Genomic DNA, 26,903 nt, shown 5'->3' with positions numbered 1-26,903 from the left:
CAGCGAGTAACTGCAAAAGGCAAAGCTCAGCTGTAGCCAGGTGATGGTTCTGGCGCTCCTGGTGCTGGGGAACCTGCAGCTCTGCTGGCTTTCGTGTTCTGTCCCAGCATAGCTGGGTGGCAAGGAGATAAGTTTCTCGCTAGGCTTTCTAGACACACATAAAGCCAGTTCTCCCTGAAAGCTAACAGCCCAAACTGGTGAGGAAGCTAACAGCCCAAACTGGCTGATGTGGAAGTAGAAAAGTGGGTGGCTAGGTGTGAGGCAAAGTCCTGTGCTCCCCTAAATCCTGCAGGTCTGTGCTGTGATCTGCAATCTGGCTGCCCGTGGCCCTGCTGGCTTCTCGATCGCTGTGGCTGCATCTGGGGATCCCTCATGGAACGGTGCTGTGGGGCTTACCTGGCTGCTACTTGCTAAATGCTGTCCATGAGCTGAATTATGTCTTGGTCGGGTTTACCCGAGCTAGCAGAAGGGTGTTTAGGTGTGGTGAGTTTGGGTTTGACTTGAAGCCTGGCTTCGTGAATTGCTCCAGTACCAGCCAAAAAGCCAGTCCATCCCCGTTCCGTGGAGCACTTGCCTAAATCGCACTGACGTGTGCCTAAACCACAACAACTGCAGCTCCCCACCGAATCACAGCCAAACAGGTGAATTCCCGCTATTATCTACAACCGGCCGCCATTCCACCTGGCGTGCCGGGCAATGGAAAAAACCGCCGGGCGGGTCAGATAACGGGGTCACGGCGGGCTGGAGGCCGGCCGGCCCTGTGGGGCTGCAAGCTGATCTGCTCGACATGCTCCAGCCCTGGGAGGGACGGAGGGGAGCGGGCTGGGGAGGCGACGGGACTCCCCTCCAGGCTCCCTGCCTCCCCTTCGGCCTCCCTCCATCCTCCCTCAGGCAGGGGCTGGCTGCGCGGCCCATCCGTGTGATGAGCTGTGCGCAGGCCTCAGCCCGGTCCCAGAGTGCCATAACCCCTCTGCAGCCGCCCCGCGCCCCCCCCCCCGGTTCGGGCTGGTGATGGCGGTGTGTGCTGGGGGGGGGGGGCGTTAATTAGCGCCTCGCTAATTGCCGCTCGGCGGGGGCGGGGCCTAGGCTGGGGGGGAGGGGGGGGCGCGGCCCGGCTCTGTATAAGCCGTCTCCTAGCAACGCGCGGGCACGTCACTTCCTGGGGGAGCGGGCGGCCAGGTGGAGCGGCGCGGGGCCGGCTGCGGGCCGGGCTCGGAGCCCCGGGGGCCGCGGGTTCGAATCCCGGCGGCGCCCGCGGCGGCGCCATGAGCTCGGAGCCGGACTCGGCGTCGCTGCGCTCCTCGTCGTCGTCGTCGGGCTCGGCGGGGCCGGCTCCGGCTGCCCCCCGGCCGCTGTCGTCCAACGTGCGGCGGCTGCACCAGGCGCTGACGGCGCTGCTGAGCGAGGCGGAGCGGGAGCGCTTCGTGCTGTGCCTCAACGCCTACCACGGCCGCCGCAACGTCTGCGACCTGGTGCGCTCCCTGCGAGCCCTCCTCGACGGGCCCCGCCGCCGGCAGCTCCTGCCGCTGCTGCGCCTCGTCCTGCCGCGCTCCGACCAGCTGCTCTTCGACCAGTACACGGCCGAGGGGCCCTACCTGCCGCCCCCCCCGCCGCAGCCCCCCGGGGAGCTCCGCCAGGTCAGCCTGCGGCGGAGCAAAGCCCACCAGGGGCTGGGCTTCAGCATCCGCGGCGGCGCCGAGCACGGCGTCGGCATCTTCGTGTCCCTGGTGGAGCCCGGCTCGCTGGCCGAGCGGGAGGGGCTACGTGTCGGCGACCAGATCCTGGGGGTCAACGGCAAGCCCCTCGACAGGGCGACCCACGCCGAGGCCGTCAAGGTAACGCCGCCTTCGGGCTCTGCCCCGTGGCCGGAGGGGGGGGGGTGGCGGCGCGGGGTGGTCCTCTTGGTCCCCTCGGGGACCCCCCCTCATCTCCTGTGGCTTGTGGTGCTGCTCGTTTCCACAGGAGCTGGGCTTTAAGGTGTGTAATCTGCCCCTAAACCGTGCTGCCCGCTCCCAAAAGTGGGGAAACTGAGGCACGGGGAAACCAAGGAGCTCATCTCCCCCCCCCTCTCAGGAGCAGGGGCGAGTGCCAGAGCCAGAACTGGTCCAGGGGTGCTGGTCCTGGGCACAAGAGTTCGGCTTTAAGGTGTGTAATCTGCCAGCAAACTGTGCCGCCTGCTCCCAGAGGTGGGGAAACTGAGGCACGGGGAAACCAAGGAACTCATCTCCCCCATCAAGATCAGGGGATGGAAGTGCCGAAGCCAGAAGTGGCCCTGTAGTGCAGGTCCTGGGGCGCAGGTACGCAGCTGAGGTGCCCCCGGCTCTCTTCTGTCTCTTTGCACAGCCAGGGCGCCTCAGGCAAAAGCCCCTGTGTGCAGGTAGGTGGGGGGCAGGCAGCCGGGGGGCTGACCCGGCGCTATTTTGGGGTTTGATCCATCTGTAAGTGACCCGAGCCCTTCCCTGATGCCGTAGCCGTGATCTGGTGGCTGGGCTGCGGGGCTCGGCTCGCGGCGTTCCCGTGGCACAGGAAACCTGCGGAGCTGGGGAGCCGACCCTTAGGGCTGGGGTCTGCGGGCAGCGTGCGGAGAGCAGGTGGATGGGCGACGGGGCTGCTCTGTGGCTGCTTGGGCTTTAATTCCTCCGTAATGAGCTAAGGCACTGCTGTTCGCAGCCCGCTTCGCGTGGCGTCTTTCTCCAGCTGTGCGTTAATCTCGTGCGGCTCTGAGCCGTGCCTTACACAGCCAGCCTGCCTGCTCCCCACACGGGCTTTAAGTCCGTGCCCCGGGCAAGGGCATGGCTTCCAGCCTGGCAGCGAGTCCTGGGCAGTCCTGGGGCTGGAGGAGAGGTTTGCGGGAATTCTCTCTTTCACTGCTTTTTTGTTCTAGTGATAGGGTGTAAGTTTCTGGAAGTTTGTCCTCTTAAGGTTGCAAAAGCCACGTACTTTGTGTGCAGGGATGGGATGGGTGGAAGCCAGGTGTCAGGAATTCTCCTCTGTTAAATGACTTCACCTCCAACTCAACCCACGGTGCTGGGTAATTCATGTAATAACTTTCAGTTTGTTCTCTAATACAATGTACTCCCTTTTAGACTCTGAATTAGGCTCTATTAGCATTGTGTGAAATAAGTGCTTCCTGCACAGAAGTAATTCCTGTAGGATGCAATTTGCCAAGGGGCTGCTCTGTGACAAGAGCTATATTTTGCCAGTGTGATTTTTGATATAAAGAGAAGCTTAGAAATTGTCTGCTCGTGAGTTGAACTTCTTTAAGCTACAGTCTTGTCACTCACCCGGCTGTGCTGGCATCTTGTAGGGCTCCTGCCGCATGCCACGAGGGTGCTCTGACCGCTCATGGTGGTGGGAAGAGCCGCAGCGTGATTTACAATACTGCTGTAATAGTTCTTGGGGGGCTTTAGAATGAAGCAAATGCTAATTTGTCCTTGCTGCCTCTTGTGGAGGGGGGGGATGAAGAGGAGACTGCTACCAGCGATGCTAAAAGGCTGTCCTTGGAGGGCTTCCTTGGGGTTGAGGTACAAATGCCCGCGTTTGGATGCGGAGCAGGGTGTCTGCCTCTTTAGAGGGAGGTGGTGGTGTACAGGGGGGCAGAACCTGTGTGGTTTGCTTTCCCTGGACACCAGGACCTCAGCTCAGCCTCGATACCGGTGTTAGCAGCTTCACAGAGTCCCCTGGCTGCCTTCTGGTCTGTGAGACCAGAGCAAACTTTGCCCTGGTGCTCTGGTGTCCTTGCTGGTGCCTGTTGGTCTGCTCTGTACTGGATCCGTGGAAAGGAAAGTGTTGGTGAAACTGGGCTGGGTTTGGTCCTGGGATCAGATTCAGAGGGTGAAAAAAGGTGAGCGGAGGCTTTCCTAATGCAAAGCCTCAGCTGCATAGCTGGGTCTCCCGAATGCTGTCTGCCTGCCTTGGACCAAATGTGGTGAACGCCTCGTCCATCGGGAGCTGCCTGGGGAAAGCACGGCTCCTGGCTCTGTGGGCAGCGAAGGTCTGGCTCTGCCTGAAAAGGAGCCCGTTCCTCTACTGCATTTCCATCTTGACTGTCCTGCGGCAAGGAGCTGTCCGCCTGTGGCAGCCTTGTTATTCAGAGTATGCAGAACGTGGTGTTGTGGGAGAAGTTGTCAAAGCTGTTCTGCAGGGCGTGAGATGGCTGCAGAGACCAGGAAGGCTCCTTCTGCCCTCCAGCCCTCCCGCTGCTGCCCTGGGCTGCTCCGGGCACGTTGTCCTCCCCCAGCCAGAGTTACGGAGCCAGAAATCAGCTTTCTGCCCGCTGGGGTGCTTGGGGATGCCCGGCAGTGAGGCGGAGCAGTGAGTACCCCCGAAGTACCATCTTGCTCATGAAATCTGGTAAGTGCGCTCACAGGGCGATCGGAGCATTCATCTCACAAATTGCGATGCTCAGTTGCCTCCTCTTGTGCACATGTGCAATGCAGGAGTGCCCCAGCCTTGTCCAGTGCTCCTCTCCAGGAGAAAGGCACTGTCCCGAGGGGTGAGAGCAGTTTCTCATCTCCTGCTTTATATTTTTCAGGTGTAAACCGAAATTGGAACTGTGGCACTGAATGAAAACTGCCACGATGCTGGGCAAGGAAATCAGAAGTAATGAGCTGTGCGCTGCTCTGGCTGGAAAGTGACCAGTGGCCTGTGACCAGTGCAATGGGGCTTGTAGATATTTTTAGTGAAAATTACATTTATAATTCCTTTTTTTTTTTTTTTTTTAAACTTAAATGACAAGATTACCTAAGCACTCCAAATCAATTCACTTAATGACCAGCTTCTTAACCTTTATGTTGGTAGTGGAGTTTTATGTCTTGGCTGCTTTGTGCTGTTTAATTCAAACCAAAATTAAACGACTCCATTACAATTAGAGCTCTATCATTCCGGCGTTCAGGAGTGCACTTTAGAAAAAGATCACCGTAATTTGAATTATGGTGTAAGGGGAGAAGTTTGTATTACCTGTCATATTTTTAGAACTCGCTTGGCTTTCAGCAGCCTTACCGCAGTACACACATGATGTCGACGCAGTCGTGCTGAAAGTTTGTGTTAATAAAGCTGTAATGTTTTGTCCAGGTGCCTGTGGCTTTAGACCATCAAAGCACTACACAGGGAGGTGTTTACCCTTTTCTTGGGGGTTTGTGTTAAACTCGCACTCCCCTTTCTACCCCAGCCCCTTATTTATGTTGCTTTGCAGTGGGTTTTCATGTCCTGAAAGACTCTGGGAGGGGGAGAGGTGTGGGTGTGAAGCCTTATGACTGACTGCTGATTGAGGATTGGGCTTAATGAGTTACAGCGAGCCTTGCACGAGCTGCTCTGCTTCTTGCCATCAGACCGCTTGCCCTGCCTCGTCTCTCTGTGTTTGCCCGGCTGTTAGCATGAACAGGGGAGCCTGACAAAAACCCCCGCAGCTGGGCTGACTTGTGTGCAGCCGTCCTCCGTAGCATGGTGCTTCTGCGGTCCTTCTGTCTGTCTTAGGCTGAACCCCCGGTGAGTTTCTGTCTGTCTGCTGGGGGTTTTCGTGCCTCCCAAAGCAGCCTTTCCATCTCGTCCTTTGAGAGCTTAGAAATAATAAAAAGGAGATTCCAATTCTGTTCATTTGGCTGTTTGATGCCAAGCCAGGTGGTCTCCTCGGTGGCCGTGATACCTCGCAGGAGGCAGGGAGGCCCAGCTGCTGTGCACGGGGCGCTCGTGGCACTGCTGAGACCCTGGGGAGATGGCAGAGATGTGCAGCCCTGAGCCTGGGAAGCAAATCTACAACAATTTTACCTCCCAGGCAGCTTACAAGAATGCAAATCTCACTTCAGTGCTTCTTGTGATGCCCAATTAATTGATTATCGTTATCCGAGACTGCTTGTTTGCTGTAGTCAGTAATCACCACTGTACTTTATGTGCAATTATAACAGCTAGTAGGAGCGAACACAGTTTGTTTCTTGGGTTTTTAACCCTCTGAGTTGTGGATCATCACAGATGGTCACAGTTAGGGTGAGTGGGGAGGAAGAGCAGTACGTCGGTGCCCTGGTTCTGTAAGAGTGTCAGGCTTGCTCCTTTAAATGCCTGCTTACTTATCTCTGTATTTTAAAGTCACTGATCCAGAGCTAGAAACCTCTCCCTTTCCCAAGGGATCTCTCCGGTATCTGGAGCACAGAAAAGGATGTGACTGGCTTCTATCCCAATAGCTAAAGCAGTAACCTGTTCCTCGGTCTCTGGACCTGCTTAGAAACTGAACCCCCCAGAACTGCACACAGAAAAAGCCCCCGCAGGGCAGAAGGCAGCTGTTGTGCAGTGCTGCAAGCGTTTGCTCTGCTGCTCTGTCCTGCAAGCGGTTTCCATTTTAACTCTCAGAGCTCGGAGGATGGGGGTGGGAGGTGTAATGTCACCAGGATCCCTACCAAGGAAAAAGGGGACGGGAAAGAGGTCGCTCCTGGACTCGAAAGAGGTCGCTCCTGGACTCGGAGGCATCTGCCTTTTAAATGAGTTCTCCTGCTCCTTAAAGGGAAGTGCTCGTGGCAGTGACAGCGCAGAGCAGCCAGCGCTGCATGGACAGAGCCGGTGACACCGTGGGGCAGGCTCGAGTGTCCAGCCTCACCTGGGACCCAGCATCCGGCTGGGGATTGATGCCTGTCACTGTGCACTAATTGAGCTGGTCCAATTAACGTGGTGGGTAGCATTGGTGTGTGTGTTTGGAGGGCATCCTCTGGCCCTGCAGAGGTGGGGTTTGGCTCTTGTGCTGGAGGTGGGCTGCGTTCGCTGCTCTGCCGCTGCGTTCCCCCAGTGGCAACTTAGCCATCTCTTTCCCTCCGTTCCACCAGCAAATCACAATCAGCCCTAATGAAATCAAATGGCATTGTACTGGTGAAAAGGATTAGAATGAAGTCCTTAATAGCTCCTTTCGTAACACAAGGGCGATAGTGTTGGTTTTGGCATCGGCTTGTTCATCGGGGTTAGCGTTGCTAGGACATCCTTGAGTTCTCGGAGTATAAATGGTGTTCAGTGTGCTTGTTGTAAATAAATAGTTTTGTCTCACTGGAGAGATTGATACGATAACCCAAAGGATAAAAGCCTGCCTTTCCTTCCAGCCTCCGTTAGAGGAAAATGAAAGCATTAGTGTGCAGCATAGCCGGGGAGTTAAAATCTCTCTTACTCACTTCCTCTGGCCTCGGGGAAGATGATGGATTTTCTTGACACCTTCCTCAATGCCATGTCTCCCCGGAGAGTTATTGGGCTCTAAATCCCCTCTCCTAAACTGACAGCGTATCTGCTGGAATGATTTGTCTCGGTTTCATCTGACTGGGTGCCCCGTGAGTTCTCCCGTCGCAGGTGCAGAAGCAGGGACTGGGCAGCCTGTAGCTCCTGCTGGCTTCTTGCTGCTGGACCCAGAAACCGCATCTGAGCCCCTGGGGTGGGACGTGCGGGCCGGGCCCCGGCCTCCTGCAGGCACTGCCCGCGTTTCTTCTGGAGCTTGGTCAAGTGTCTGGCTCACTTCTCCACCTAGATTCTTCCAAAGTTAGCTTCTCACCAGGTAACAAACCATAGCTAGGTTTGCTGGTGGCTCTTGTGATATTTAATGCTTCTTCAATGCTGTTTGGTGTGGAGGGGGAAGAGGGCAAAAACAGAAGGGAGGGGTTGCTTTGATCCTTTTTTTTTTTTTTTTTTTCAGAAAGCACAGGACAGATTTCCAGGCTTACATCGAAATAAAGCTCTGAAGTTTTTGCTGCTTTTAAAGCTGTCTGGACTCGTGTGAGGGATGAGCTGGGCGGTGACCGGCTTTGAGGGGGCAGGAGGTGACAGAGCTGTCTGTTGTCTTGAAGCAGGGAGGGGATGTCACTGAGAAGTCCCCAGGGCTAAGATTTCATTTGACCTTCCCATGGGCTTCCTGCCACCCTGGGGCTAAATGTGTGCAGTCACCATAGTTATGCATCCATTTGCATACGTTTGCATAAGTACTGCTGCTTGAAAACCAAACTGCTGTCACCTTTGCCTTGGCAGAGGGGGAGAGGCTGGACCGGGCCTCCTGCAGTTGTTGGCCTTGCTGAGGCGTCCATCTCGCACCTCCATCCCTGTGCCTGTCACCCCCTGCCTTCCTCTCTTGTTCATCTCCTCCTGTACTCCATCTGGGGTACCTCCTCTTCCCCTCCGTCCCTCACTTGCTCTCCTCCTGCCTGTGTCACCTCTCCCTTGCACGAGTTTCCTTCGTCCCTGCTGGCCACAGCCCCGCGCCCTCCCTGCGCGGGGACCAGCCCTTCAGGTAGGTTGGTGCAGGCCCTCCCGGCCCCTCAGTGCTGAAGCCGTTCCCCCGGGCTCTGTCAGGCAAGGTGAGGACGTGCGCTTGGTCCAAAGCATCTTATTGACAGCTACAGGCTGCCGTCTGCAGCGGGGGACAGTCCTTCCCTATGCATTTGTACAGCACCTGGTGAACTTGGCGTTAGCCAAGGCGTGCAGTTGCAGCTGTAACAGCCTCTTCGCCATCTGCAGGCAGGACGAGTCTTGGAGCAAGGTGCTGGGGCCGTCTCCTGCCCTGTCCTTTCTGCCTGCAGAGGAACCGTTTTGCCAATACACCTCCAGCAGTCCCCTGCAAAAGGTCTCACGGTCCTGCCCTGCAGCCACAGGAACTTCTTCATTCCCACTGGCACCGAGGTGGCTTTGCTCAGCCTTGCTGGCTCCCCGAGCTTAAAACTTACCTGGGTCCACCCAAATCCCACGGCACATCCCAGGGGAGCACAGGAAACAGCCTTTAGACAAACTTCTGCAAATTGCTCCCACCACGGTGCTGTTACATGCTTTAAAAGCTCCCTCTGCCTCCATCCTGTGGTACTTCTGCATTTCTCTCCCCTTCAGGTTTTTTCCTCTCTCAAGCCTGTTGCCTTACTTTTTTTGGACTTAGTACAAAATTGTATGGTACTTCAGTGATCGATAACCTCCCCGCTGACCTTTCCAGCTCGCAAATGGAGGGAGTGCGTGGATGCCCATTATCTGAGCAGCCCGAGAAGCCGAGCAGCCCCGGCGAGTCTATTATCAAAAAGAAAGTGGCTGCGGCAAGGGGGAGGATGGCTCCCGGTTAATGCTGCTTGTTTCAGACTGATCTACCCACTAAGAGAGTGAATTGGAATAGATTGCTCATTTCATTAGCGATGGAGGTAAGTGAGTGGGCTGTATCTGTACGAGACGTGTATTTTATTCAGGCTGCCAGAAGAGTGCTGGTGATTAATTGCCATTCATTTCTGACATCTGTGTTCCTACTGGGGGGGGGGGGGTGGAGGTCTGGAAGATGCTTTTACAAAGCCTTTCAGCTCCCTTCAAGTGGAAAGAACGAGGGGAAAACTCTCAAGGTGGAAGGGGAAATTCTTCAGTAGTGTGAGACTTGCTGGGCACAGACGGATTTCGGGGAGGGTGGCAGCTGTCAGTAGGTCTCAGCAAAGAACACGCTGTATCGTGTGTTTTTTCCAAAGGTAATAGCAGTGAGTACATGAGATGTGTTTCCTTTTTTTTTTTTTGTTTATTTTAAGCAGTCTACCTCACTCCCAAAGGGTTTGATAGGTAATTAAATAATGTGTTGTCAGAGGATCAGTGGCTGTATGGAATCAGTCTGCCCTTCTCTCTGGCACTTGCTTTTTCTAATAATATTTCTAGGCAATTGGTGACTGTTTCCCTGCTAAATGTTTTGGCGCTGATCTCCACATTCGGTTGAATTATTTCCTTAAGCTCTTCTAGCAGGTGTGCTCGTGCATTGTGGTGCCAGTGTTAAAGCTTTCACACCGTGCTCTTCCAATGCATTATAGGTGGGACAGAGCCAAATGTCTGAGCCTGGAGCAGAACACAGCAGCACGAACAGCGTGGTGCAGGTCCCTGAAACGGCTCAAGAAAGGAAAGTCTGCGCTGCCTGATGCTGCAGAGGGGATTAAGGAGGTGGAATTATTTTATTTAATGGTCCAGTGTAAATGGGTTAGGTTTAGTATGCCCATCGAATAGCATGCTTTCCCGAGAGCCTGCAGGCTGAATTGTGCTGCTCATTTTTGTGATGTTAGCTCTGCAGTCGCTGGGCACAAACTTGGTGGAGAGGTTCTCCTTTGTATTGCTGCCATCCAGAGCCTGTCCGTGGGCCGCACGCTTTCTCTGGTACGTGCAAGCTCAGGTCTGGTGAGCTCTTCCCTCTGCCCCAGGGGGCTGGGGTGACCTGTTTATGGCAAGAGCTTCGTTCATATGGGCAGGCGCTGGCCCTCTTGCGTGCTGTTGGTGGCCCCTCTCCTCATGCTGGGGGGGGTCCAGGACCTCGCTGTGCCTTATGAGCAGGGCTGACAGCAAAATTGACGTCAGGGGACTTGTGCCAGCTTGGTAGCGCTGTGGCACCCGGGGAGCAGGGAAAGGCAAAGCACTTGGTGTTGGAACAGCTGCTAGGCACGGGGCAAGCAGCCTGAAGGCTGAAGTGGGGGAGGTACAATGACGGAAACCTGTCATAAAGCCCCCTTCACCAAGGGGCTGGTGCAGCTTTGCCTGTCGAAAAAACCCTGCTCAGAGGGGGGTTTTGGGACCCTGTGTAACATTGCAGGAGGTACAAGGTGGGAGAAGTCAGTGTGGTAGGGATGAGAAATGATTCCTGTTGATTGATGGACATCCGGGAAGACCAGCTGGAAAATGGACCCTGTCCTTTGCCATAGATACTGTCCCTGCTGGCTGAAATGCCTGTGTGATGGCGGGGAAAGATGTGCTGAGGAAGCTGCCTGCATGGTCTGTGAGTAAATAGCACCTTTGATCCCAGATCATCAGCTGGCTTTTTCTCACCAGCCCCAAGAAATTAAAATGAAACAGAACAATCCTGGGACAGCAGGGTGGAGGTGAGGAGACTTTAGAGGTCCCTGATGTCAGCTACAGCAAGAAATGTGGATGGAAAACAAAGGCTGCAAAGCGTGATTCCAGGTGGGGCTGCTGAAGCTCCAGCAGAAGGATGCCCACGCTTGGCTTCTCTGTGCTGGAGCTTCGGTTCCTCTCCTGGCTCAGCCCAGAGCCCCCTGTGCCACCAGGCTGAGCTGCTCACCTCCCCTGAAATGACTCTTCTTTCCATGCCAGCTATTTCCACTTTCCTTTATTAGAAGCAAGATTTTGCTCTCATTCTGCAGTCATTTCCCTGGGATGCTCCAGCACCTCGCCGTGTCCTGAGCTGGGGAGCAGGGGCGCTGTGGGAGCTCCCTGCAGCCCCCAGCCAGCCCGCAGGGGTCCCGGCTGCACTTTACATTGCTTTGGCCCTAATGCCCGTGGAGGTGCAGCAGCTGGCATAAACAGCCCCATTAAATCCACCTCGTATCTCAGTGCTGAAGCAATAAAAATCGACAGGACCAAGGTGGTGTTGTAAGAAACTCACTGCAAATGCTCCGCTAGGGTGGTCACTTGGGTTCCTCTTCAGATCCAGCACTGGGGTTAGAGCCTCCTTTAGTGGGTGCCTTCTCCCAGAGCATTCTGTAACCATTTGAAGAACAGCTGGAAAGTAATTATCTTGTGCTGCTAACTTTCCAAAGGTGCTTGGTAATCATGCTCAGTGGATGAGAAAATTACCTGCAAACTTCTTTGGGATGTCAAATCACCGTTTCTTCTGGACTCTGAAAGCTGCTGAGAGCCTCCTGGCCATGTATGTTTGCAGCGCTGAAGGGACTAAATGGGGAGGAGCAGGGGCGGGCACCCATCTCTCACTTGCACCAGGCATGGTGAGAGCCTTCCTGGGTGCCTGGGTGGAAAATCCAGATTATGCAGCTTGGAGGGGACTCGCTGCTGGGGCTGCCTCAGCTTTCTTTCCAAAACGGGAAGACGTGTCAGCCTCCTTACGGAGAGACTAAAGGCTGCTCCCAGTCAAGGCACCGGGATGGAAAATAGCAAAAGGCAGTGGCAATGCTCAGCTCTGCTGCCTGGCAGCCCTGCAGTGATACAGCCCTGCTGTGATACAGCCTGGTGTCAGCGTGGGGTTGGCTTTGCACGTAGGATGGGAACTGGCCTCAGCCCTTCACCTCCAGGTGAGTCGCAGGCTGTGCAGTGTCAAGACAGTCCCTTTCCATCTGGGGCCCTGATCTGATGTGGCCCTGTGCCTCCAGGGAATGGCCCCCCAGCAGGTTCTGCTCCAGGGGTCTCTCCTGTGCCTCTGGGAGCATCACTGTTCCTCTGTTTCTCCCAAGGGTACTGGGTTTCATCTCCCCAGGTACCAGGAGGGGAACTGGTGCGAACCAGAGGATGAAACCAGCCTTGGTAAAGCCAGAAAAAAATAAAAAGAGAGTGAAGAGGAGAAACTTTCCCTGTGCAGGAAAATGGATAGCTGCTCTGTTCCCTTGGAGCTCAACAAAGCAGCTGGTAGGGATTTCTGTCTCTGGATGTGCTATGGAAGCTTCTCCCACTTGGCTCACCTGATGATTCCTCATCTTGCAGCTCTGCCTGCCAAGGTTATATAGGCTCATGCCAGATCTTGTTCCTTTGCCTGCTGTGCTTTATGGAACACCTGTGGTGCTGCCATCCGAGGGGAAAACACTGCTTCCCATCTCTGCTCACAGCCCGCCAGCTTGTGTTTAAATCTCTAGTGGCTGCCTTATGGACAGGAAGTTTCCTGGAGGCCCAAGTGTTTGAGCAAAATGGACTTTAACGGTCACTGCGTTGGAGAAGCCGTTTGTGCTGACCTCCCTGCGATGTTTGACAAGACTCGGGTGGCCCGAGGGAGGTTGCAGGTGGTGCTGAGCAGACCTTGTGCTCCTCAACCTCCTGCTCTGCCCCCCTCAAACAGGGGCTGTGCTCCTGGTGGAGGGGAAAAGCAGATTCCTTTAGCTGTTTGTACTCGCAGCCAAAGGATTTACCCCCTGAGCTGGTACAAACCCAGGCTTATATTAAAAATAAAGTCTTTTCAAGCTGATGCATGACCATGAGTCAAATCTATTCTTGTAAATCAGCTACAACTGTGCTTCACCAGCTGCATCTCAGAGCTGTGCTTGAGCATCCTCTAGGCAAGGGAGGGAGGAGGGTTGGTGCCGTTGGCAGTGAAGTGTTGTTTGTGTTGCACTAAAGATCCAGTCTAGGTAACAGGATGCATTTGTTGGTGCTAAGAGGCTGATTAATTTGCTGTCTCTGGCAATTAACTTCCCTCTGTAATGCTGCAGCTTGAAGGAAGCGAGCGGTGAGTTGCCTGTAAAAGCTGAGGGAGGAGGGTTTTGTTAGCAGAGGGCAAAAACTTAGGAGCCCCTTGCCTGTGAAGTTAAGAACAAATGGAGCAATTCCATCAGTATTTGGGCAGAAACCACACTGGGCTTGTAGGACCAAATTATTATATTATAGAGCCCCTGGATGGGGGTGTCTGGGTGCTGAGCGGGGCAGCTGCGGTCCTCTGCGACAGCCAGGCAGTGTTCGAGCGTCGGGGAGAGGAAGCGTGAGCCTTGCTGCTTCATGCCTGGAAACCTGCCGAGGATGACATGGTAGCCCCAGCCACCACCGTTCCTTCCGTGGGGTCTGACAGCAGCAGCATCCCAACGGCACCACCAGCTTCTGCTGGCTCCCTCCTCTCCTGCCAGCTCCTCCTGTACCCGTGTTGCTGCCTCCCGGCAGCTGCTCCGCTCCCCGCGGCGCTCTGCCGTCACCCCTATGCATAAAACATCTCCCCGCTGACGGCGATCCCGTCTCCTGGTGGCCTTGTCAAGCGAACTGCAGAGAAACATAACAAGTCCCTCGTAAATTTCTGGCCTCTCATCATGGGAAAGTTTGCTGTGTCTGCAGAGAACAGCCCTGCTGTCCTGTGCTTTTGGTGGATGACATTAGCCCAGGCAGGATGGGAACTCCTGGGGCTAGGGACACATCCTGGTGCTGAGCCCTGCCTGCGCCTGCTGCCTTCTCCCATGCCTGGTGCCTGTGCTGTGTAGTGCAAACCCCGGGGTTATTTTCGGTTCCCGTGTCACTGCCAGGATGGGTGCTCTGAGGAAGGGAAGAAATGGGGTCCCTGCTTGTGTGCCTGGCCTGGCCGCAGCTCTTGAGGTATTTCCATTCGCTCCTTACTTAAACTGCACCGACGTTCAGCTGCTGGCTTTGGGGCGCTGCATGAACACCCAGGTGAGGAGTGCCCCTGGTCAGAGCACGCAGAGCCCCCTCTTTCATTTAGAGGGGCAGAAGGGTGGGAGCATGGGCATCAGTGGATAGGGTCACCCGGTGTTCCTGGGTGGAGCGGGGGCCGGATCCTGTGTCCCTCAGGACATGGCTTGGTCACCCCGTGTGTTTGGTGCGATCACGTTGTCCTCGTTGTTTGCTGGTGCCTGATGAGGAGCTGCAGCCTCATTTAGAGACGAGGTTTTCCTCGTGGGACTCTCAGTGCTGTTTTGCCGTCTCGGTACCTAGTTACGTAAACAGCATTACTCAGACATAAAAGAGGATTTCGTAGAAATGGCTCCAGTCTGAATGAATGAACAACGAGATAGGAGGTGGGGTGCAGCTCCCCACAGAAAGCAGGGATCACGCTGCACTGGTGGCTGTAGGGCAGGTGAGAACCACTCTGCCACCCCCAGCTCATGGGTGCGGTGTCCTAGGGCTGTGTGCGGGGCTTTGGGCTGGGAAGCTGAGCTGTGCCCCGAAGCACTGTATCATGCTGCTCTGCTCTCAGCCAGCCAGCCTGGCCTCTGCGAGCTTGCTGGGACAGGGGGACAGCTGGTGGCAGGGCTGGGACAAGTCCCCATCGCGGAGGTGGGGCAGGGGAACCCGGTGCTTGCCGCTGGCATGGTGAGAAGCAAGGTGTAAAAGTGCAGGGACGCAGCTGCAGTACCCCTGGCAGGATGGAGCCCAGTGAAGCCACAAGGAGGGATCTGTCTCCTGGTTTGCTTATTTTGGAAAGACCGGTTAATTGGCTGTGCGTATCAGTTAGCTAAATCTCGCAGTCTGCTTCAGAGAGGCTGACCTACCTGTGGCAGAGCTTGCTGGTCCAGGTAGCCTGGGAGGTGCATGATGAGTTCGCCGTGGGACGATGCAGCACCCCTGGCTGTGTTACAGGGTCCGAGGGAGCTAAAGGGATCTGGGCTGGCTCAGCAAGCAGCCCGGGCTGTTGCAGCTCTCTGCACTTGTCCTGCTGGGGCTGCTGGTTTTGTGGTCCTCGCTTCAGCTCTCCAGGCATGCGGTGACCTTGGGAGCGTGTGACCGACCGGCAGCCAAACCGCGGTGCGGGACAGAGATGCTGAACGGGGAAGTGGCGAGCTGGATCCTCTCTCGCTCTGGCAGGGAGGACCAGGAGCGGTGCCAGGTCAGAGCTGGGACCCGGCCAGCCCGGCGTTACTGACGATATTACTCCTTCCCCAAGAGCTGTTGGCATTTGTTATTCCCCATCACGATCTTTGCTCGGCAGCTTCTGCTCGGTGGGGAGAGGAGACCTTGCGGGGGCACCTCAGTGAAAGGACGCACGTATGGAAGAAAACAAAGCAGCTCCTTTATGAGAGCAGGTCCTGAGTGCTGATGTTGCCGAGGCCTCAGAAGGGATCAGCACTTACAGCCGTCTCCAGGGAGGACTCCTGTAATGTTAATGGTGTTTTGATAAAAGCTTTGTCAGCTCCTCGCAGTGGAAGCTGGGGAGTCACAGGAGCAATTGCAAATGGCCTTATCTGGATCTCAAGGCCATCTTGGTGCGTGCTGTCTTATACAGATTTATATATGTTTGTTAATGAGTGTACTCGTTAATTGGCTGCTTGTGCTGGGAGGGCAGCTGGTAACGAAATGGCAAGAGAGGCGAAATTTCTGGGTGCGCTGTCAAGCAGTGCCTACTACTGACGGCAGGATGGGGTGTGGGACCAGGCTGGGGGGGACCAACAGTGCTGTTCTCCCCAAGCAACGATCTCTGTCCTGCTTTGACCGCGGTCTGAGGCTGCTGAAAAGGCTCAGTGTGGGATTGGGTCCGCACTGCGGTTTCCCCTAGGCGTGTCACGGCCCAGCCTGCCTCCTAGACTCGGCTTCAGCTGCTCTTTCCCTGGCTGGTGGAGAGAGCATTTCCTCTGTTGGCAGCAACATGGCCTGGGTCCTGCTGTAATTCAAGAGAATATAAAAATGCCAGATCTTTCACTAGCTTTTCATGTAGCTCAGTCATTCAAGCCATGCTGCAAACACCAACAGAGATCTTTCACCCTCAAGGAAAGACAAAGCCGTGTCACTCCATAGCCCAGAGCCAGGTCGTCCTTTGCCTCCGTGGGCATTAACCCCCTCTTGTCTTTGACTTGTCTTCCAGGTCCTGAAAGGCTGCAAGAAGCTGAACCTGTCCGTACACTCCGTGGGCCGCATCCCCGGGGGCTATGTCACCAACCACATCTACACCTGGGTGGACCCGCAGGGCCGCAGCGTGTCCCCGCCGCTGGGCCTGCCGCACCACCAGAACAGCTCGCTGCGCAAGGACAGCGAGAAGAGGAGCCACCTCCAGCTCCTGCAGGAGGGCGATGAGAAAAAGGTGAGCAGGGGGGCAGCCACGGCCCTGCAGGCCCGTCCGCAGTTACCTGTTACCATGCGAGTGCCATATTCTGGCTTCCCTTGGGGTAGCCTTTATAGCAGAATATGCTGTGTCCCATTCTCCTCCCCGGGTCTGTAGCTTTCCTTCAGTTTCCACTGGGGAGCTGTGTGAGGCAAGACGGATTGGTTTTGGTCCCGTCTGATGCAAGTACAACTTGAGCCCATAATCCTTCCTGAGCTGGAGGCGAGGCGCCGTCCAGACACAGACTTGTCTGGCAGTGAGAGTGCTGTCAGGACAGTTAAATGAGAAATTGATTGTAAGGCTTTTCCCAAGCAGGTTGTTGTTTTGGCTCGAGGCCCTCTGCTACTATGGTCAGTGGGAGACTGACCCTCTGTTCTGGTCGGGAGGGCCTGTGGGTGCGGAGGGCTGGATCCCAGTGTGCATTACTGTCCTTCTGCTGGCCTTTCAGATCTTTCCTCAGACGTTTCCATCAGGCTTTCTTGGGTGTCTTGGCATTTTTGCCTAAGTAAAAAAAAAACAAAAAAAAAAAAACCTGCTTCCAAAATCGCTATAAAATAAAACAGATACTTTTCTTTTTCTGCGTGGGGAGAGGCGAGCAGAGCCAGGAGGGGCCTGGACAGTGCCCGTGCAAAGCCCTGGCAAGTGAAAACGGAGCAGGAAGGGAATGGTTTTCATACTGGTGCCCAGGGGAGCTGGCGGGATCTGGCCAGTGGTGGACCACTGCAGCGGGGCCTGTGGCAGAACAGAAAGCATATCAGCATGTCTCATTCCCAGTCCTCTTCTCTGACTGTGAGCCCATCATCCCTTGAGATAGGCCATATAATAAGCAAAGCCACCTGACTGTGTTCACTGTGCAATATCTCATCTCAGGGATTTAGTTGTCTTCTTCTTTGTGCTTCTTGTGCACAGAGAGACCTTGAGACTCATTGCAGATGCGGAGGAACAGCGCTTCGATGCCCTCGCAGTGGGGCATGGGCTGGAGGGGCAGATGCTGCTCCCAGCAGTGATGGATAGGGAACCTGTTTGTCCCGTGCCAGCAGATGGTATCGCCTCTGTGGTGTTCGTGGGACATCCAGGTACTGTCATACGAGTGAGTGGGGGCACTTGCTGCCCAAAGGCATGGAGTTACCTGGAGCCTCGACATATTTCCTTCTGCTTATCCTGAGATCACTCTGGCTGCCCCCAGCGCTTTGATTGTTTGCCCCAAATGTCCTCAGCTCAGCCTGGAAAGCTGTAAGCTGGGGCCTCCCAACTCAGCCAGAGAGGGAAAAATCTAATTCAGGATGAGGCAGTTTGCTGATGAAATATTCATGTGGGCCACAAGGGAGAAGGGCACATTATTTTTACTTTAAGAAGAGCAACTGCTGCTGGCTTGCTGGTGTCTCCCACCCCCTACCACTCCGTGTCACCTTGATACAGCCCCTGCAGAGCACGCAGAGGCTCTTTGAAGCTGCAGGTAGGAGGTGTTCCTGCACATCGTTCCTTTACAGCTCGCTGTGTAACAACATGAGATGCTCAGAAGCCTGCTGCTGTGCGAGTCCCTTCCCAAGCGTCTGATCTCCAGGGAGATGTGCTGCGGGGCTCTCAGCCAGGGTTGGTGCTGCATGGGCTGCCGTTGGACCAAAGCACCCTCCTCTTTGCTGCTCTGGTCCCAAGCTCACCAAAGCTGTATCCTGGGGGTACACAGGAAAATGAATGAACTTTGCAAGTTAAGCCAGCCTTAATTACTGTAGCTTCATTTGCTTCGGAAGGGAATTCAAGCCAAGTTGAATGAAGGCCACGTTAAACTTCTAAGAGCATCCATGGCTTGGCTGCTGTTGCCCAAACTCACTCCCAAAGTGCGAGGGCCCCCAGCTCCAAGTGTGGCACCATCCTGGCCTCAGCCTGGCTGCAGGACCTTGGTGTGCAGGAGAGGCTGTCCTTGCTCTGAGCTGTGCTCTGGTGCTGTTGCTGGCTTTTCCCAAATCTGTGCTTGTTCTTCCCTGGCACTGCCTTCTCTCAGTCTGGGCAAGCAGACAGCCCTTTGAGTCCTTCTAATGGAGTCCTTCTAATGGAGGATCACGCATTGATCCCAGGGCAGGGCATGAGCACCCCTCTATTAACTGGGAAGAGTCAATTGCAATTGCAGAAAATGTCTGAAGCTCACAGAAATGGGTTTGTAAAGAGCTGATGCAGAGGGCAGTGCTGGACCATGAGAGCAGGCACTACTCCACCTTCTCCTGGCATCGCTCCTCTGGGGCACATCACAGCTTCCACTGCTGTTCCCATCTGACCCCCCGGGCCCCACTGGCCACGTTACCCTCCTTTTACCAGCAGCTGTGGGCTGTGTGGTGTTCCAGTCCTGGGAGCCCAACACAGCTTGCGCCTGGCCTTTGGCTCCTCGGCTCCTCCAGACGTGATGTGGGGCAGTGAAAGCAAGCCCCACCGTGATCAAAGGCTGGCTGGCAGCAAGGAGAGCCTGACCTGGCCGGTGGCTTTGAGAGGGGTTGTTTGGTGTGACTTCATGTTATTGGTCTGAACGCGTGCTTCAGGGCATGAATTTACAGAGTTGTTTTGTCCTGCCATTTCTGTGCACCACTGAGAGATGAAAATATGCCCCAGAACAGGGGAGCAGTCTGCCTCTAGCTTTTTTTCTTTTCCACTTGTGTTTGTTTATATATTGCTGTTATAAATTGGGTTGTTCTGTTCACAAATATCATGCAAATAAATGCAACGTATCCCTGGTTAATTCAGCCCAGTCAGCTGGAATTGACAGGTATCCCTGAGGGCTGTTTGATTTCTGGATGGCTTTACATCCTAAGGGAAAGGCTGGGGATTAGTGGAGTTTTTCCACCCCCCCCCTCCTGTTGCTAATCGATCTGAATGTCCTGGAACACATACGCAAAAGCGTTCTAGCAGGCACTGTTTGGGAAAATGGGCAGAGATCAGGCTTCAGCCCTACACCAGGAACTTTGTTAATGCTTTGCTACGTTTCAGTAAACCTGCAGTGCTGCCGTGGTTAAGGAGATGTTTCCAGCTTTTGCAAGGTTAAATTCGAGGTTGGAGGTGTCCTGCATTCATCAGGCAATAGAGATATCCCTGTCTGGCTACCTTTCTCCCCAGTGCTGCTGTTCCTGCTGAAAGGATGGATTTTGTAGCGTAGTTTAACAAGTTTGCTTATCTGCAGGCAGGAGCATTCATTATCAAAAGGCTTGAAATGGAAACCGCTGCTGTTGGCGTGCGTGTGACAGCGTAAGCGATCTGTCTGGTGGCGGAGGGACGGGCACGTGGCTGCCTGCCATCCCGCGGCGGGCACCCGCCGGTGGATGAAGGCACGGAGCAGATGGGCTGCAGCGGTGTGTGGCCAGGTTGGGGGGGCTTTCAGCTCACTGGCAGGCTCACCTCCTCGGGGAGCTTGGCTGTAGCACAGAAGGCAGCCAGCACTGCTGGTGCTTTGCTCACCCTTGGCTTCGGATCTTTGTATGGACGCTGGGATTCCGTTGCTTTTGGCTATGAAGGGAACTGTTTTGGGGATTTGGGAAGCTACCAGCGGGCTGTCCACTGACTTTGCTTTCACCCTCCTTTCCAGGCAGGGGTTCTGGGCCAAAACGCAGCTTGGGTCAGGAGCTATTCTGAATGGACAAGCATAGGAGGTGGATGCTAAGACCTGGGTCAGTCACTCAGTGTAGTCCTGACCTAGTATGAATAATATGTCAGGAGAAGGCACAAGGGGTGCAAGAGTTAATGGGAACGGAGGGATGAAGGAGGTGCTGGCACGTATGCACCTGTGGTTGTGCAAGTTGTTGCAAATCTTGATGCTGTCCATGTTCATGTCGTCTGTGCCAGGTTGAAGAGATGGCTGTATTTCCAAGTTTTCCCTATTACTAGTTTCCTGTGGTCACAAACAGGCAGCCTTCCCTGCAGCCAGAATGAGTGGGTTTGTTGTGCACTCTGTGCACATCTTCCCCATAGGTGAAGTAGCCAGGGATGGCGGGCAGTAGCTAGTTTGAAATGAAGAGCTTGCAGTGCTGCAGAGCTCAGAGGACGTTCCTGGAGCTGTCCGTCTCCAGGACAGACACAGCGGCAGGACACAGTCCCCTGGCAGCATCCCAATGGAGGAAGCAAACTCCTTGCTGGGGAGGTGGGACCTGCTTGCAGTGGTCACCCCATGTTTCAGAACAGGTTAATGTTTATGATCTGTTCAGGCTCAGACTGTTGGGATTTTGACAACAGCAAAGACCACTTATGCTGTGAATTGTCATTGATGCACTTCTGGGATCAACAGCTTATTTCAGTAAAAGCACTTTGGAAACCATCAGCCAGCAAAAACTCATAGGTGCTGCTCAGCTGGGAGGAAGACGAAATGCTCTGCAAGTGTTGCACTGCTAATTCCCCGAGAAATGCCATTTCATCAGCTGAATTGTTGCTCTAATGTGCTGATTGCCAAGGGAGCTGCTTACTCCTTTATGCTTTTGGTGCAGCAAAAGAAAGAAAAATATATTCAGAGAAGAGAATGAGAAGGTCTCTTTACCTCCAGGCAATTTTGTATTCAAAAGTAGCTATGTTTGTTACCAAAAAAAAATAAGCAAAAAACAAAAAGAAAAAAATACATCTGTGATAACATTGCATGGCTTGAATGCTTTCGGGAGGCTAATGGTGACTACTTGAGCATGAAGGATAAGAGATGCAGGAGAGATAAGGACGGATTTCTTTCTCTTGGGTTGTGATGACGTTTTCAGCGCGGAGCAGCACAGCTCCCTGCTTCTCCTGCTGTTTGCCTGCTCTGACCTTGCTGGGTTTGTGGCTAGAGGCCTGCGCAGGCTACTTGCCGACTCGTAGTCACCTCCCCACCTGCCTGCAGGTTTTCTGTGGAGATTGAGCATGTGCCATGGGTGGCTGGTCCCTCGGTCCCTGAGGTAGAAGTTATCCCTCTGCCTTGGGCCGCACTGCCCTGGCAGGCCTCACCTCAGCACGGCCCTCAGGTCAACCCATGCTGGGGTGCTGTCCTTTGCTACTTCAGGCACTTTAAGCAGAAACAACACCCAAAAGTGATGTTTGTTCCCAAAGCCATGGGGACTACAAGCCCCAGTGGGGCTCAACAGCAGCCAGGCGGATGGCCCGGCCTGGAGACCGTCGTGTGGTGCTGCTGTTTTGGCTTGGCCGTCCCCCTGCGCCAGGTGTCACCGCTCAGCCATGGGAGGTGGGCTCGCACCTCGGCACGGTGTCCAGACACGAGCCGGTGGGGTTCCCTCCATAAGCAGGAGGGGAGATGAGCCCCGCGAGCCCCCTTAAGTGTTGTTTTTGTCGTGTGTTAGCAGTAATGGCATGGAAATAGCTATCGGCACGGGTGAAACCTCCTCAGTCTGTCACGCAGCTGTGCGCTGAATTGTACTGATGCAGAGCAATTCTTGTCTGAAAGTGCTTTTTCTAATGGTAAAATTGGATCTGTCAACAGGTAATTTCAAAAACCCGGAGAAAAGAAATCCCATGCAAGAATCAACTCAGAGCAAACGCCTTATCGATTATGTGGGTTTTTTTCTTCAATTCCTGCAGCAGCAGGAGGCAGATGTTTCAGTGCTGAAATTGTGATTAAAATTGTGTCCCTGACCTTCCAAATGCCGCATTGTACGTCCAGGGGTAGCTTAGGGCTGGCCTCGGCCCTGGTGAGGCACAGGAGAGGAGGTGAGTGCTATGTAGCCACAGGCACGTGTAGCACAGCTTGGACCATGCTCTGCAGCTGTGCCACAGCCTCCGTCCCATCCCGTGGCCATGCTTGCAGCATGGGCTTGAGGAGCAGGAGAGGTGCCCTCGAAGGGTATCGCAATGGCTGGGGACCATCCCATGCCTGGGGGAGCCGGTGTGACCATGCCAACCCCAGCGGCAGCCTCACAGCGTGTCTGTGGCAGGCCCTGTCCCTGCAGACAGCCTCCTGGAGGCAGCAGGCCCTTGAGAAACTCCGCAAACTGCTTCCTGCATTATCCCTAAGCCACTGAGCAGGGACAGGGGCTTCATCCTGGCAATAGGCTTATCGCTGGGTTTGGCTCCTGGAGCGCCATCTCCCTGCACCTCCTTCCTGCCTTCTTCACCCATCCTCCGTCTGATCAAACCGAGCCTCCTGCCTGTGTGCGCTCGCTTCATTTCTCGGCTATTCCCTAAATCTGCCGTTTGTCAATAAGCTGAATGCTTTCAGAGTTGTTTTTTCCTCCAGCCCTGCTGTTGTGATGCTTTCCCAGCAGCCTGAGGTTCTCTTGCAATTTCTGCAGCGTTTATTTGGAGAGGCGTAGGTAGTTGTTGATTAAGAAACGCAATTAAGCCTTCAACAACCCAACTTGCAGGGATTGCCAGCAGTAACATTTTTAAGTAATGCTTTTTTTTTTTTAACCACACAGCTGGAGCTTGCAGGGAGGAAGGTCTTTCAGACCTTTATTGCTCGGGGCTGTATTCATTGTTTTCCACTTGCTGCTTCTTGAGGACTAGATTCTCCTGGTACGTGTGTGAACATAAACTAGCACTCTCAGCCCCACCCCAGCTTTGAAGGAGTATTTCTTATTCAATCCGATGATACTGGGGTGGGGAGATGAGCTTCCAAATCCCTCGGGCAGTGTTAAAAAGGAAATGTAAATGTCTTGATATGGAGCTTGCGTTGCTAGCCTTAGCGCAGTGCTGGTGAATTTATTTGTTGTTCAGGGATGCACGGAGGGGGAGTGTGGCCAGTACCAGGCTATTTTTACCCTGATCTGTGGTTTTGTGTGCTTTGCTGCTATGTGTATTTTTATCAAAGTTGGGGAATTTTTGAAATGTATGGCAATGGTGTGGTGAAGAAATTCTAGCGGGGGGGAAACCCTGAATGTTGTTAGGACAAACGGAGAGAAAAAAGAAAGATTTTGGACAAGTTTCATGTTCTTCTGGTTTAAAAAAGCACAGTGAAACTTCTGTAATGTAATGGTTCTATCAGAGCAACATTTTCACGTAAAAAAAAAAAAAGTTAAACTGCCCTTGATTTTGGCAGGCAAATGCTCTGCTGGGTGGGTAGTCTGCCAGCTTTCCTCTCCAGCCTGGAGCATGAAGGTGTCTTTATGGTTCCTTTATAATGCTTCAATCCTAAAATTGTTTCCAGCAATTTGTGCGCTGCAAAGCAGGTGAGGGATTAACCCAGGGGATTTCAGTTCTGTGCAGCCCCAGACGAGGGCGGTGATGCAGGTGGATAACTTCTCACAGCTCCCGTGCCCGGCTTTCCGAGGCACAGCCATTCACGGAGTGCGAGCAGCGGGTGCTGTGCTGAGAGCGGCGGTGGCGTGTTTCTGGGATCACCCCAGCTTTGGCCCACAGCCCCACGAAGCACAAGCTGATGAGGCATTAGTGGAGTTTCCAGCCCGCTGTGATCCCAGCATGGAAAAGCAGGAACTGTTTTGGCATCCATGTCGTGAAGTACACAATTTTGCAGCTCCTACTCCCTGCCATCCCTAGGCAGACTTCTGTCCTGCGGCTGCTTTACCACCCAGATAAAAAGGATTTTCATTGCCAGTCTCCCTAAAGCTGGGCTGAATTCTCTGCATAATGCAGTGTCCTCCAGAAAGGCAGGTTAATTCATGAACTGAAGCTGGAAATGACTTTCCCATCCAGGTAAATGTGAAAGCTTTTGATTTGACTGGGCTGAAGAGTTTAAATATAAAAACCAGTTCACAAGCAGGCCTGGTTCTGGTTGTTTCTGCCAGTATGAAATGCGTCTTGGCTTTTCTCATTTGTTTTTATTCCTGCTGTCTGCTTTTCTCCAGAATCGGCTTGAAACTTGGGACAAAAGAGAAATAAAAAAAAAACCACCACCAACCTGGAGTTATTAATTTAGAAAATGTCATGCGGTGACTGCACAAAGGCCGTTTTAAATTGAGAGCCCCCACGGGAGCTAAACACAGGCTTGCTCATCCCCTCTAAATTCTCACCTGAACCTTCACGCACCACCGGGCCCTGCGGGCAGGGGAGGTGCGAGGCGGGCAGCTGGCGGTGCTGGTGGCTTTGGGACCCCTGCAGCATCAGCGACGGCGGCTCGGGTGCTGCACGGTGCTGCTGCTGTTGGAGCACTGCAGAAAGCGCTGAGCATCTATTGTGGTATGTGCTGGTGTCCTGAGCAGCACAGGTGGAACATCTGCCCTAGCGTTATTAATGAGAGATAATCAGGCACGTGGCTGTGCGGAGGGTTCCTGAATGCCTTCTGTGCAGGATGCTCTGAGGACGGGCGAGACGTCCTGGTGGGTTTAGCAGCGAGATGGAGGGGACCACGGGTACCTGTAGGAGTGAGGCTTCAGGTACACGAGGGTGTGCTGCTTGCTCCAGCGGTGACCGGATCACGCCCGGGTGTTTGGGTGTCCCCAGTCAGTACCTGCACATCACGTTTCTGCTCAGGTCCTGAGCCTGAGCTGGGGCTTGGGAGCGAAACACCACAGCGTACAGGCAGGGCCAGATTTGGAAGGGAAATCAACTTTGCGGCACTGGTTGCTGGTTGCTCCCTGATGGGGAGAGTCAGGCGCTGCCCCTGCTGCAGGCATGAGCTGCAGGAGTGCCGCTGGGGCCTTCTACAAGCCCCGAGGTCCTTTACAGGGACAGGCAACAGGACGGGCTGGGGCTAGAACAGCTCTTCCCTTCCTCCCTGGTATTCCTTTTGGTAAAGCAGTTGCAACAAAGCCCTCGCTGGAGCAGTTTTTCTGTTGCTTGTTCTGTGCCCTCCCTCCAGGGAGAGAGCTTCTGGGGCAGCCCCTTGCAGTCGTGCTGTGTGAGAGAAGGGCAGAAAAGTCGAGCTGGGCCCCTTCCCAGCCGGGATGGCTGTGGGTAATTACTGTGTAATCATGTTTGCATGGGGCACAGGCAGGGCAAGGGGGAATTCGCAGCCAGTGCAGACCGGCACTGCTCCATCAGTGTCAGCTGTGCTTTGGGGTTTTGTCTCAGCTAAGAGAGCTGCTCCTGGATGTGAAAGGTGTTTGCCATAAGTAAAACCAAGAGCCTGTTTTTTTGGTTGATGTTTTTAGTCCTTAACACTAAGGGCTGGTTTTCTGTAGAATATAGGGAGGAGAAAGGAGCACTGGCATCCAGCGGTGCTGGCAGTGCCCTGTCTGGCTGATCCCCTTGCTGGGCTCCAGCCCGCAGAGTGGCCTTGGCCCCTGGCTGAGCTGCGTCTCCTTCCCTGAGTCCCAGACCCCTCCATGAATAACGTTACTCCTCCACATAGGCTGTCTTGTGCCTCCTTCACATTAACCTCCTGCCATTACAGTGCTCTCCTGCTGGATTTGTCACCTGGGCCTTCCCACCTTCTTTTTCTTCCAAGTTTTCGGAGAGCTGCCGTCCTCCACGCCTTCCCAGCACGATCAGCCCATCTGCCCCATTTGAGCCCCTGAGTCACTGAAAGACAGGAAAAGACAAAACAAACCCAAATCACGGGTGCTGCAAGTTCTCTATGACCCGCTGGAAAATGTCCCCGGAAGTATCACCCTGTCTGTTGCCCTGGGGTTGGTCGTGCTGTCCCCTGGTGGCACACAGGGCATTGCCCTCCCTGCAGGTCCGTTTGCCTCCAAAGCATCCTTTGAGCCACAGCCACCCCGACAATTCCTCTAGATGGGGAGATGGACAAGTCTGTCAGAAGCGTGGAGCTGAGGTGCTTTCGTGCAGCTCCCGGACACCACTCAGTGTCTGCTCCTCCTCCTCTGCAGGTCAATCTGGTCCTGAATGAAGGGAAGTCCCTGGGGCTTATGATCCGAGGAGGGGCAGAATATTCCTTGGGCATCTACATCACCGGTGTGGACAAAGGCTCCGAAGCAGAGAGCACGGGCTTAAAGGTAAGAGCGACCCCAGGGCAGGCTGGAAGGGGAAGGAGAGCTTCACACGGCCGGGGCCGCGGGCGCAGGGCTCTGACACACAGCTGCCTCTGCTCCTGCTCTGCAGGGCTGTCAGTGGAGAGGTAAGTGGTGTGTTTCTGGAGGTGGTGTTTCAGGGCAGGCTGGTGTCACGTTTTGGGTACTAAGGCTTGAGGGAGTCAGGCTGTCATGCAGAAAGAAGTGCAGCCTTACGGCCTGTGGAGTAGGTTGTACCCACCTTCTGCCTTAGCTCACCCCCTGCCTGATTTCTCCCCCTTGAGACAGCCTGGGGTTGTTCTCGGTACAGGTACCTGAGGCTGCAGCACAGACCTAGCAGGTGAAGAAAGTCACTCTTACCTCCCTGAGCTGGCAGGGATGAGTTTTCCATTAAAGCTCCTGGTCCTGTGACCTCTCCTTGCGTCTCGCATCCAAACCCATTAAGTTTGGAGCTCGTGTTCTGCACAAGGAGCTCCGAGCCTGCCTGCAGGGCTGCAGTTGGCTGCCGCCGTGCGAGGAGGGCAGGATTGCTGCAGTGGGAACAGGTGTGTGCCACTTTCCTCCCGCAGCGTTGTCATTTGCAAGGATCGTGTCTTAACAAGCAGAAGCAGCAGGTTCACCCTCGGGGCTGGAGCAGAGCC

General features: G+C 54.5%; 1 protein-coding gene across 2 annotated transcripts in view; it reads left to right on the top strand.

The window, feature by feature from the left end:
- Nucleotides 1-1,174: 1,174 nt before the first annotated feature.
- WHRN (whirlin) overlaps nt 1,175-26,903 on the top strand; it is a 50,984-nt gene continuing 25,255 nt past the window's right edge. For both annotated transcript variants that reach the window (XM_040531777.1, XM_040531776.1), the window contains exons 1-3: nt 1,175-1,835; nt 16,208-16,423; nt 26,122-26,247. In XM_040531777.1, coding sequence (XP_040387711.1) covers nt 1,266-1,835; nt 16,208-16,423; nt 26,122-26,247 — 912 coding nt within the window. In that variant the 5' untranslated portion in view covers nt 1,175-1,265. The remainder of the gene's footprint in view (nt 1,836-16,207; nt 16,424-26,121; nt 26,248-26,903) is intronic.

This window comes from Cygnus olor, chromosome 19, assembly GCF_009769625.2.
Source record: "Cygnus olor isolate bCygOlo1 chromosome 19, bCygOlo1.pri.v2, whole genome shotgun sequence".
Lineage (NCBI taxonomy): Eukaryota > Metazoa > Chordata > Aves > Anseriformes > Anatidae > Cygnus > Cygnus olor.
The sequence above is the reverse complement of the archived record's forward strand: the minus strand, read 5'-3'. Positions and strand labels throughout refer to the sequence as shown.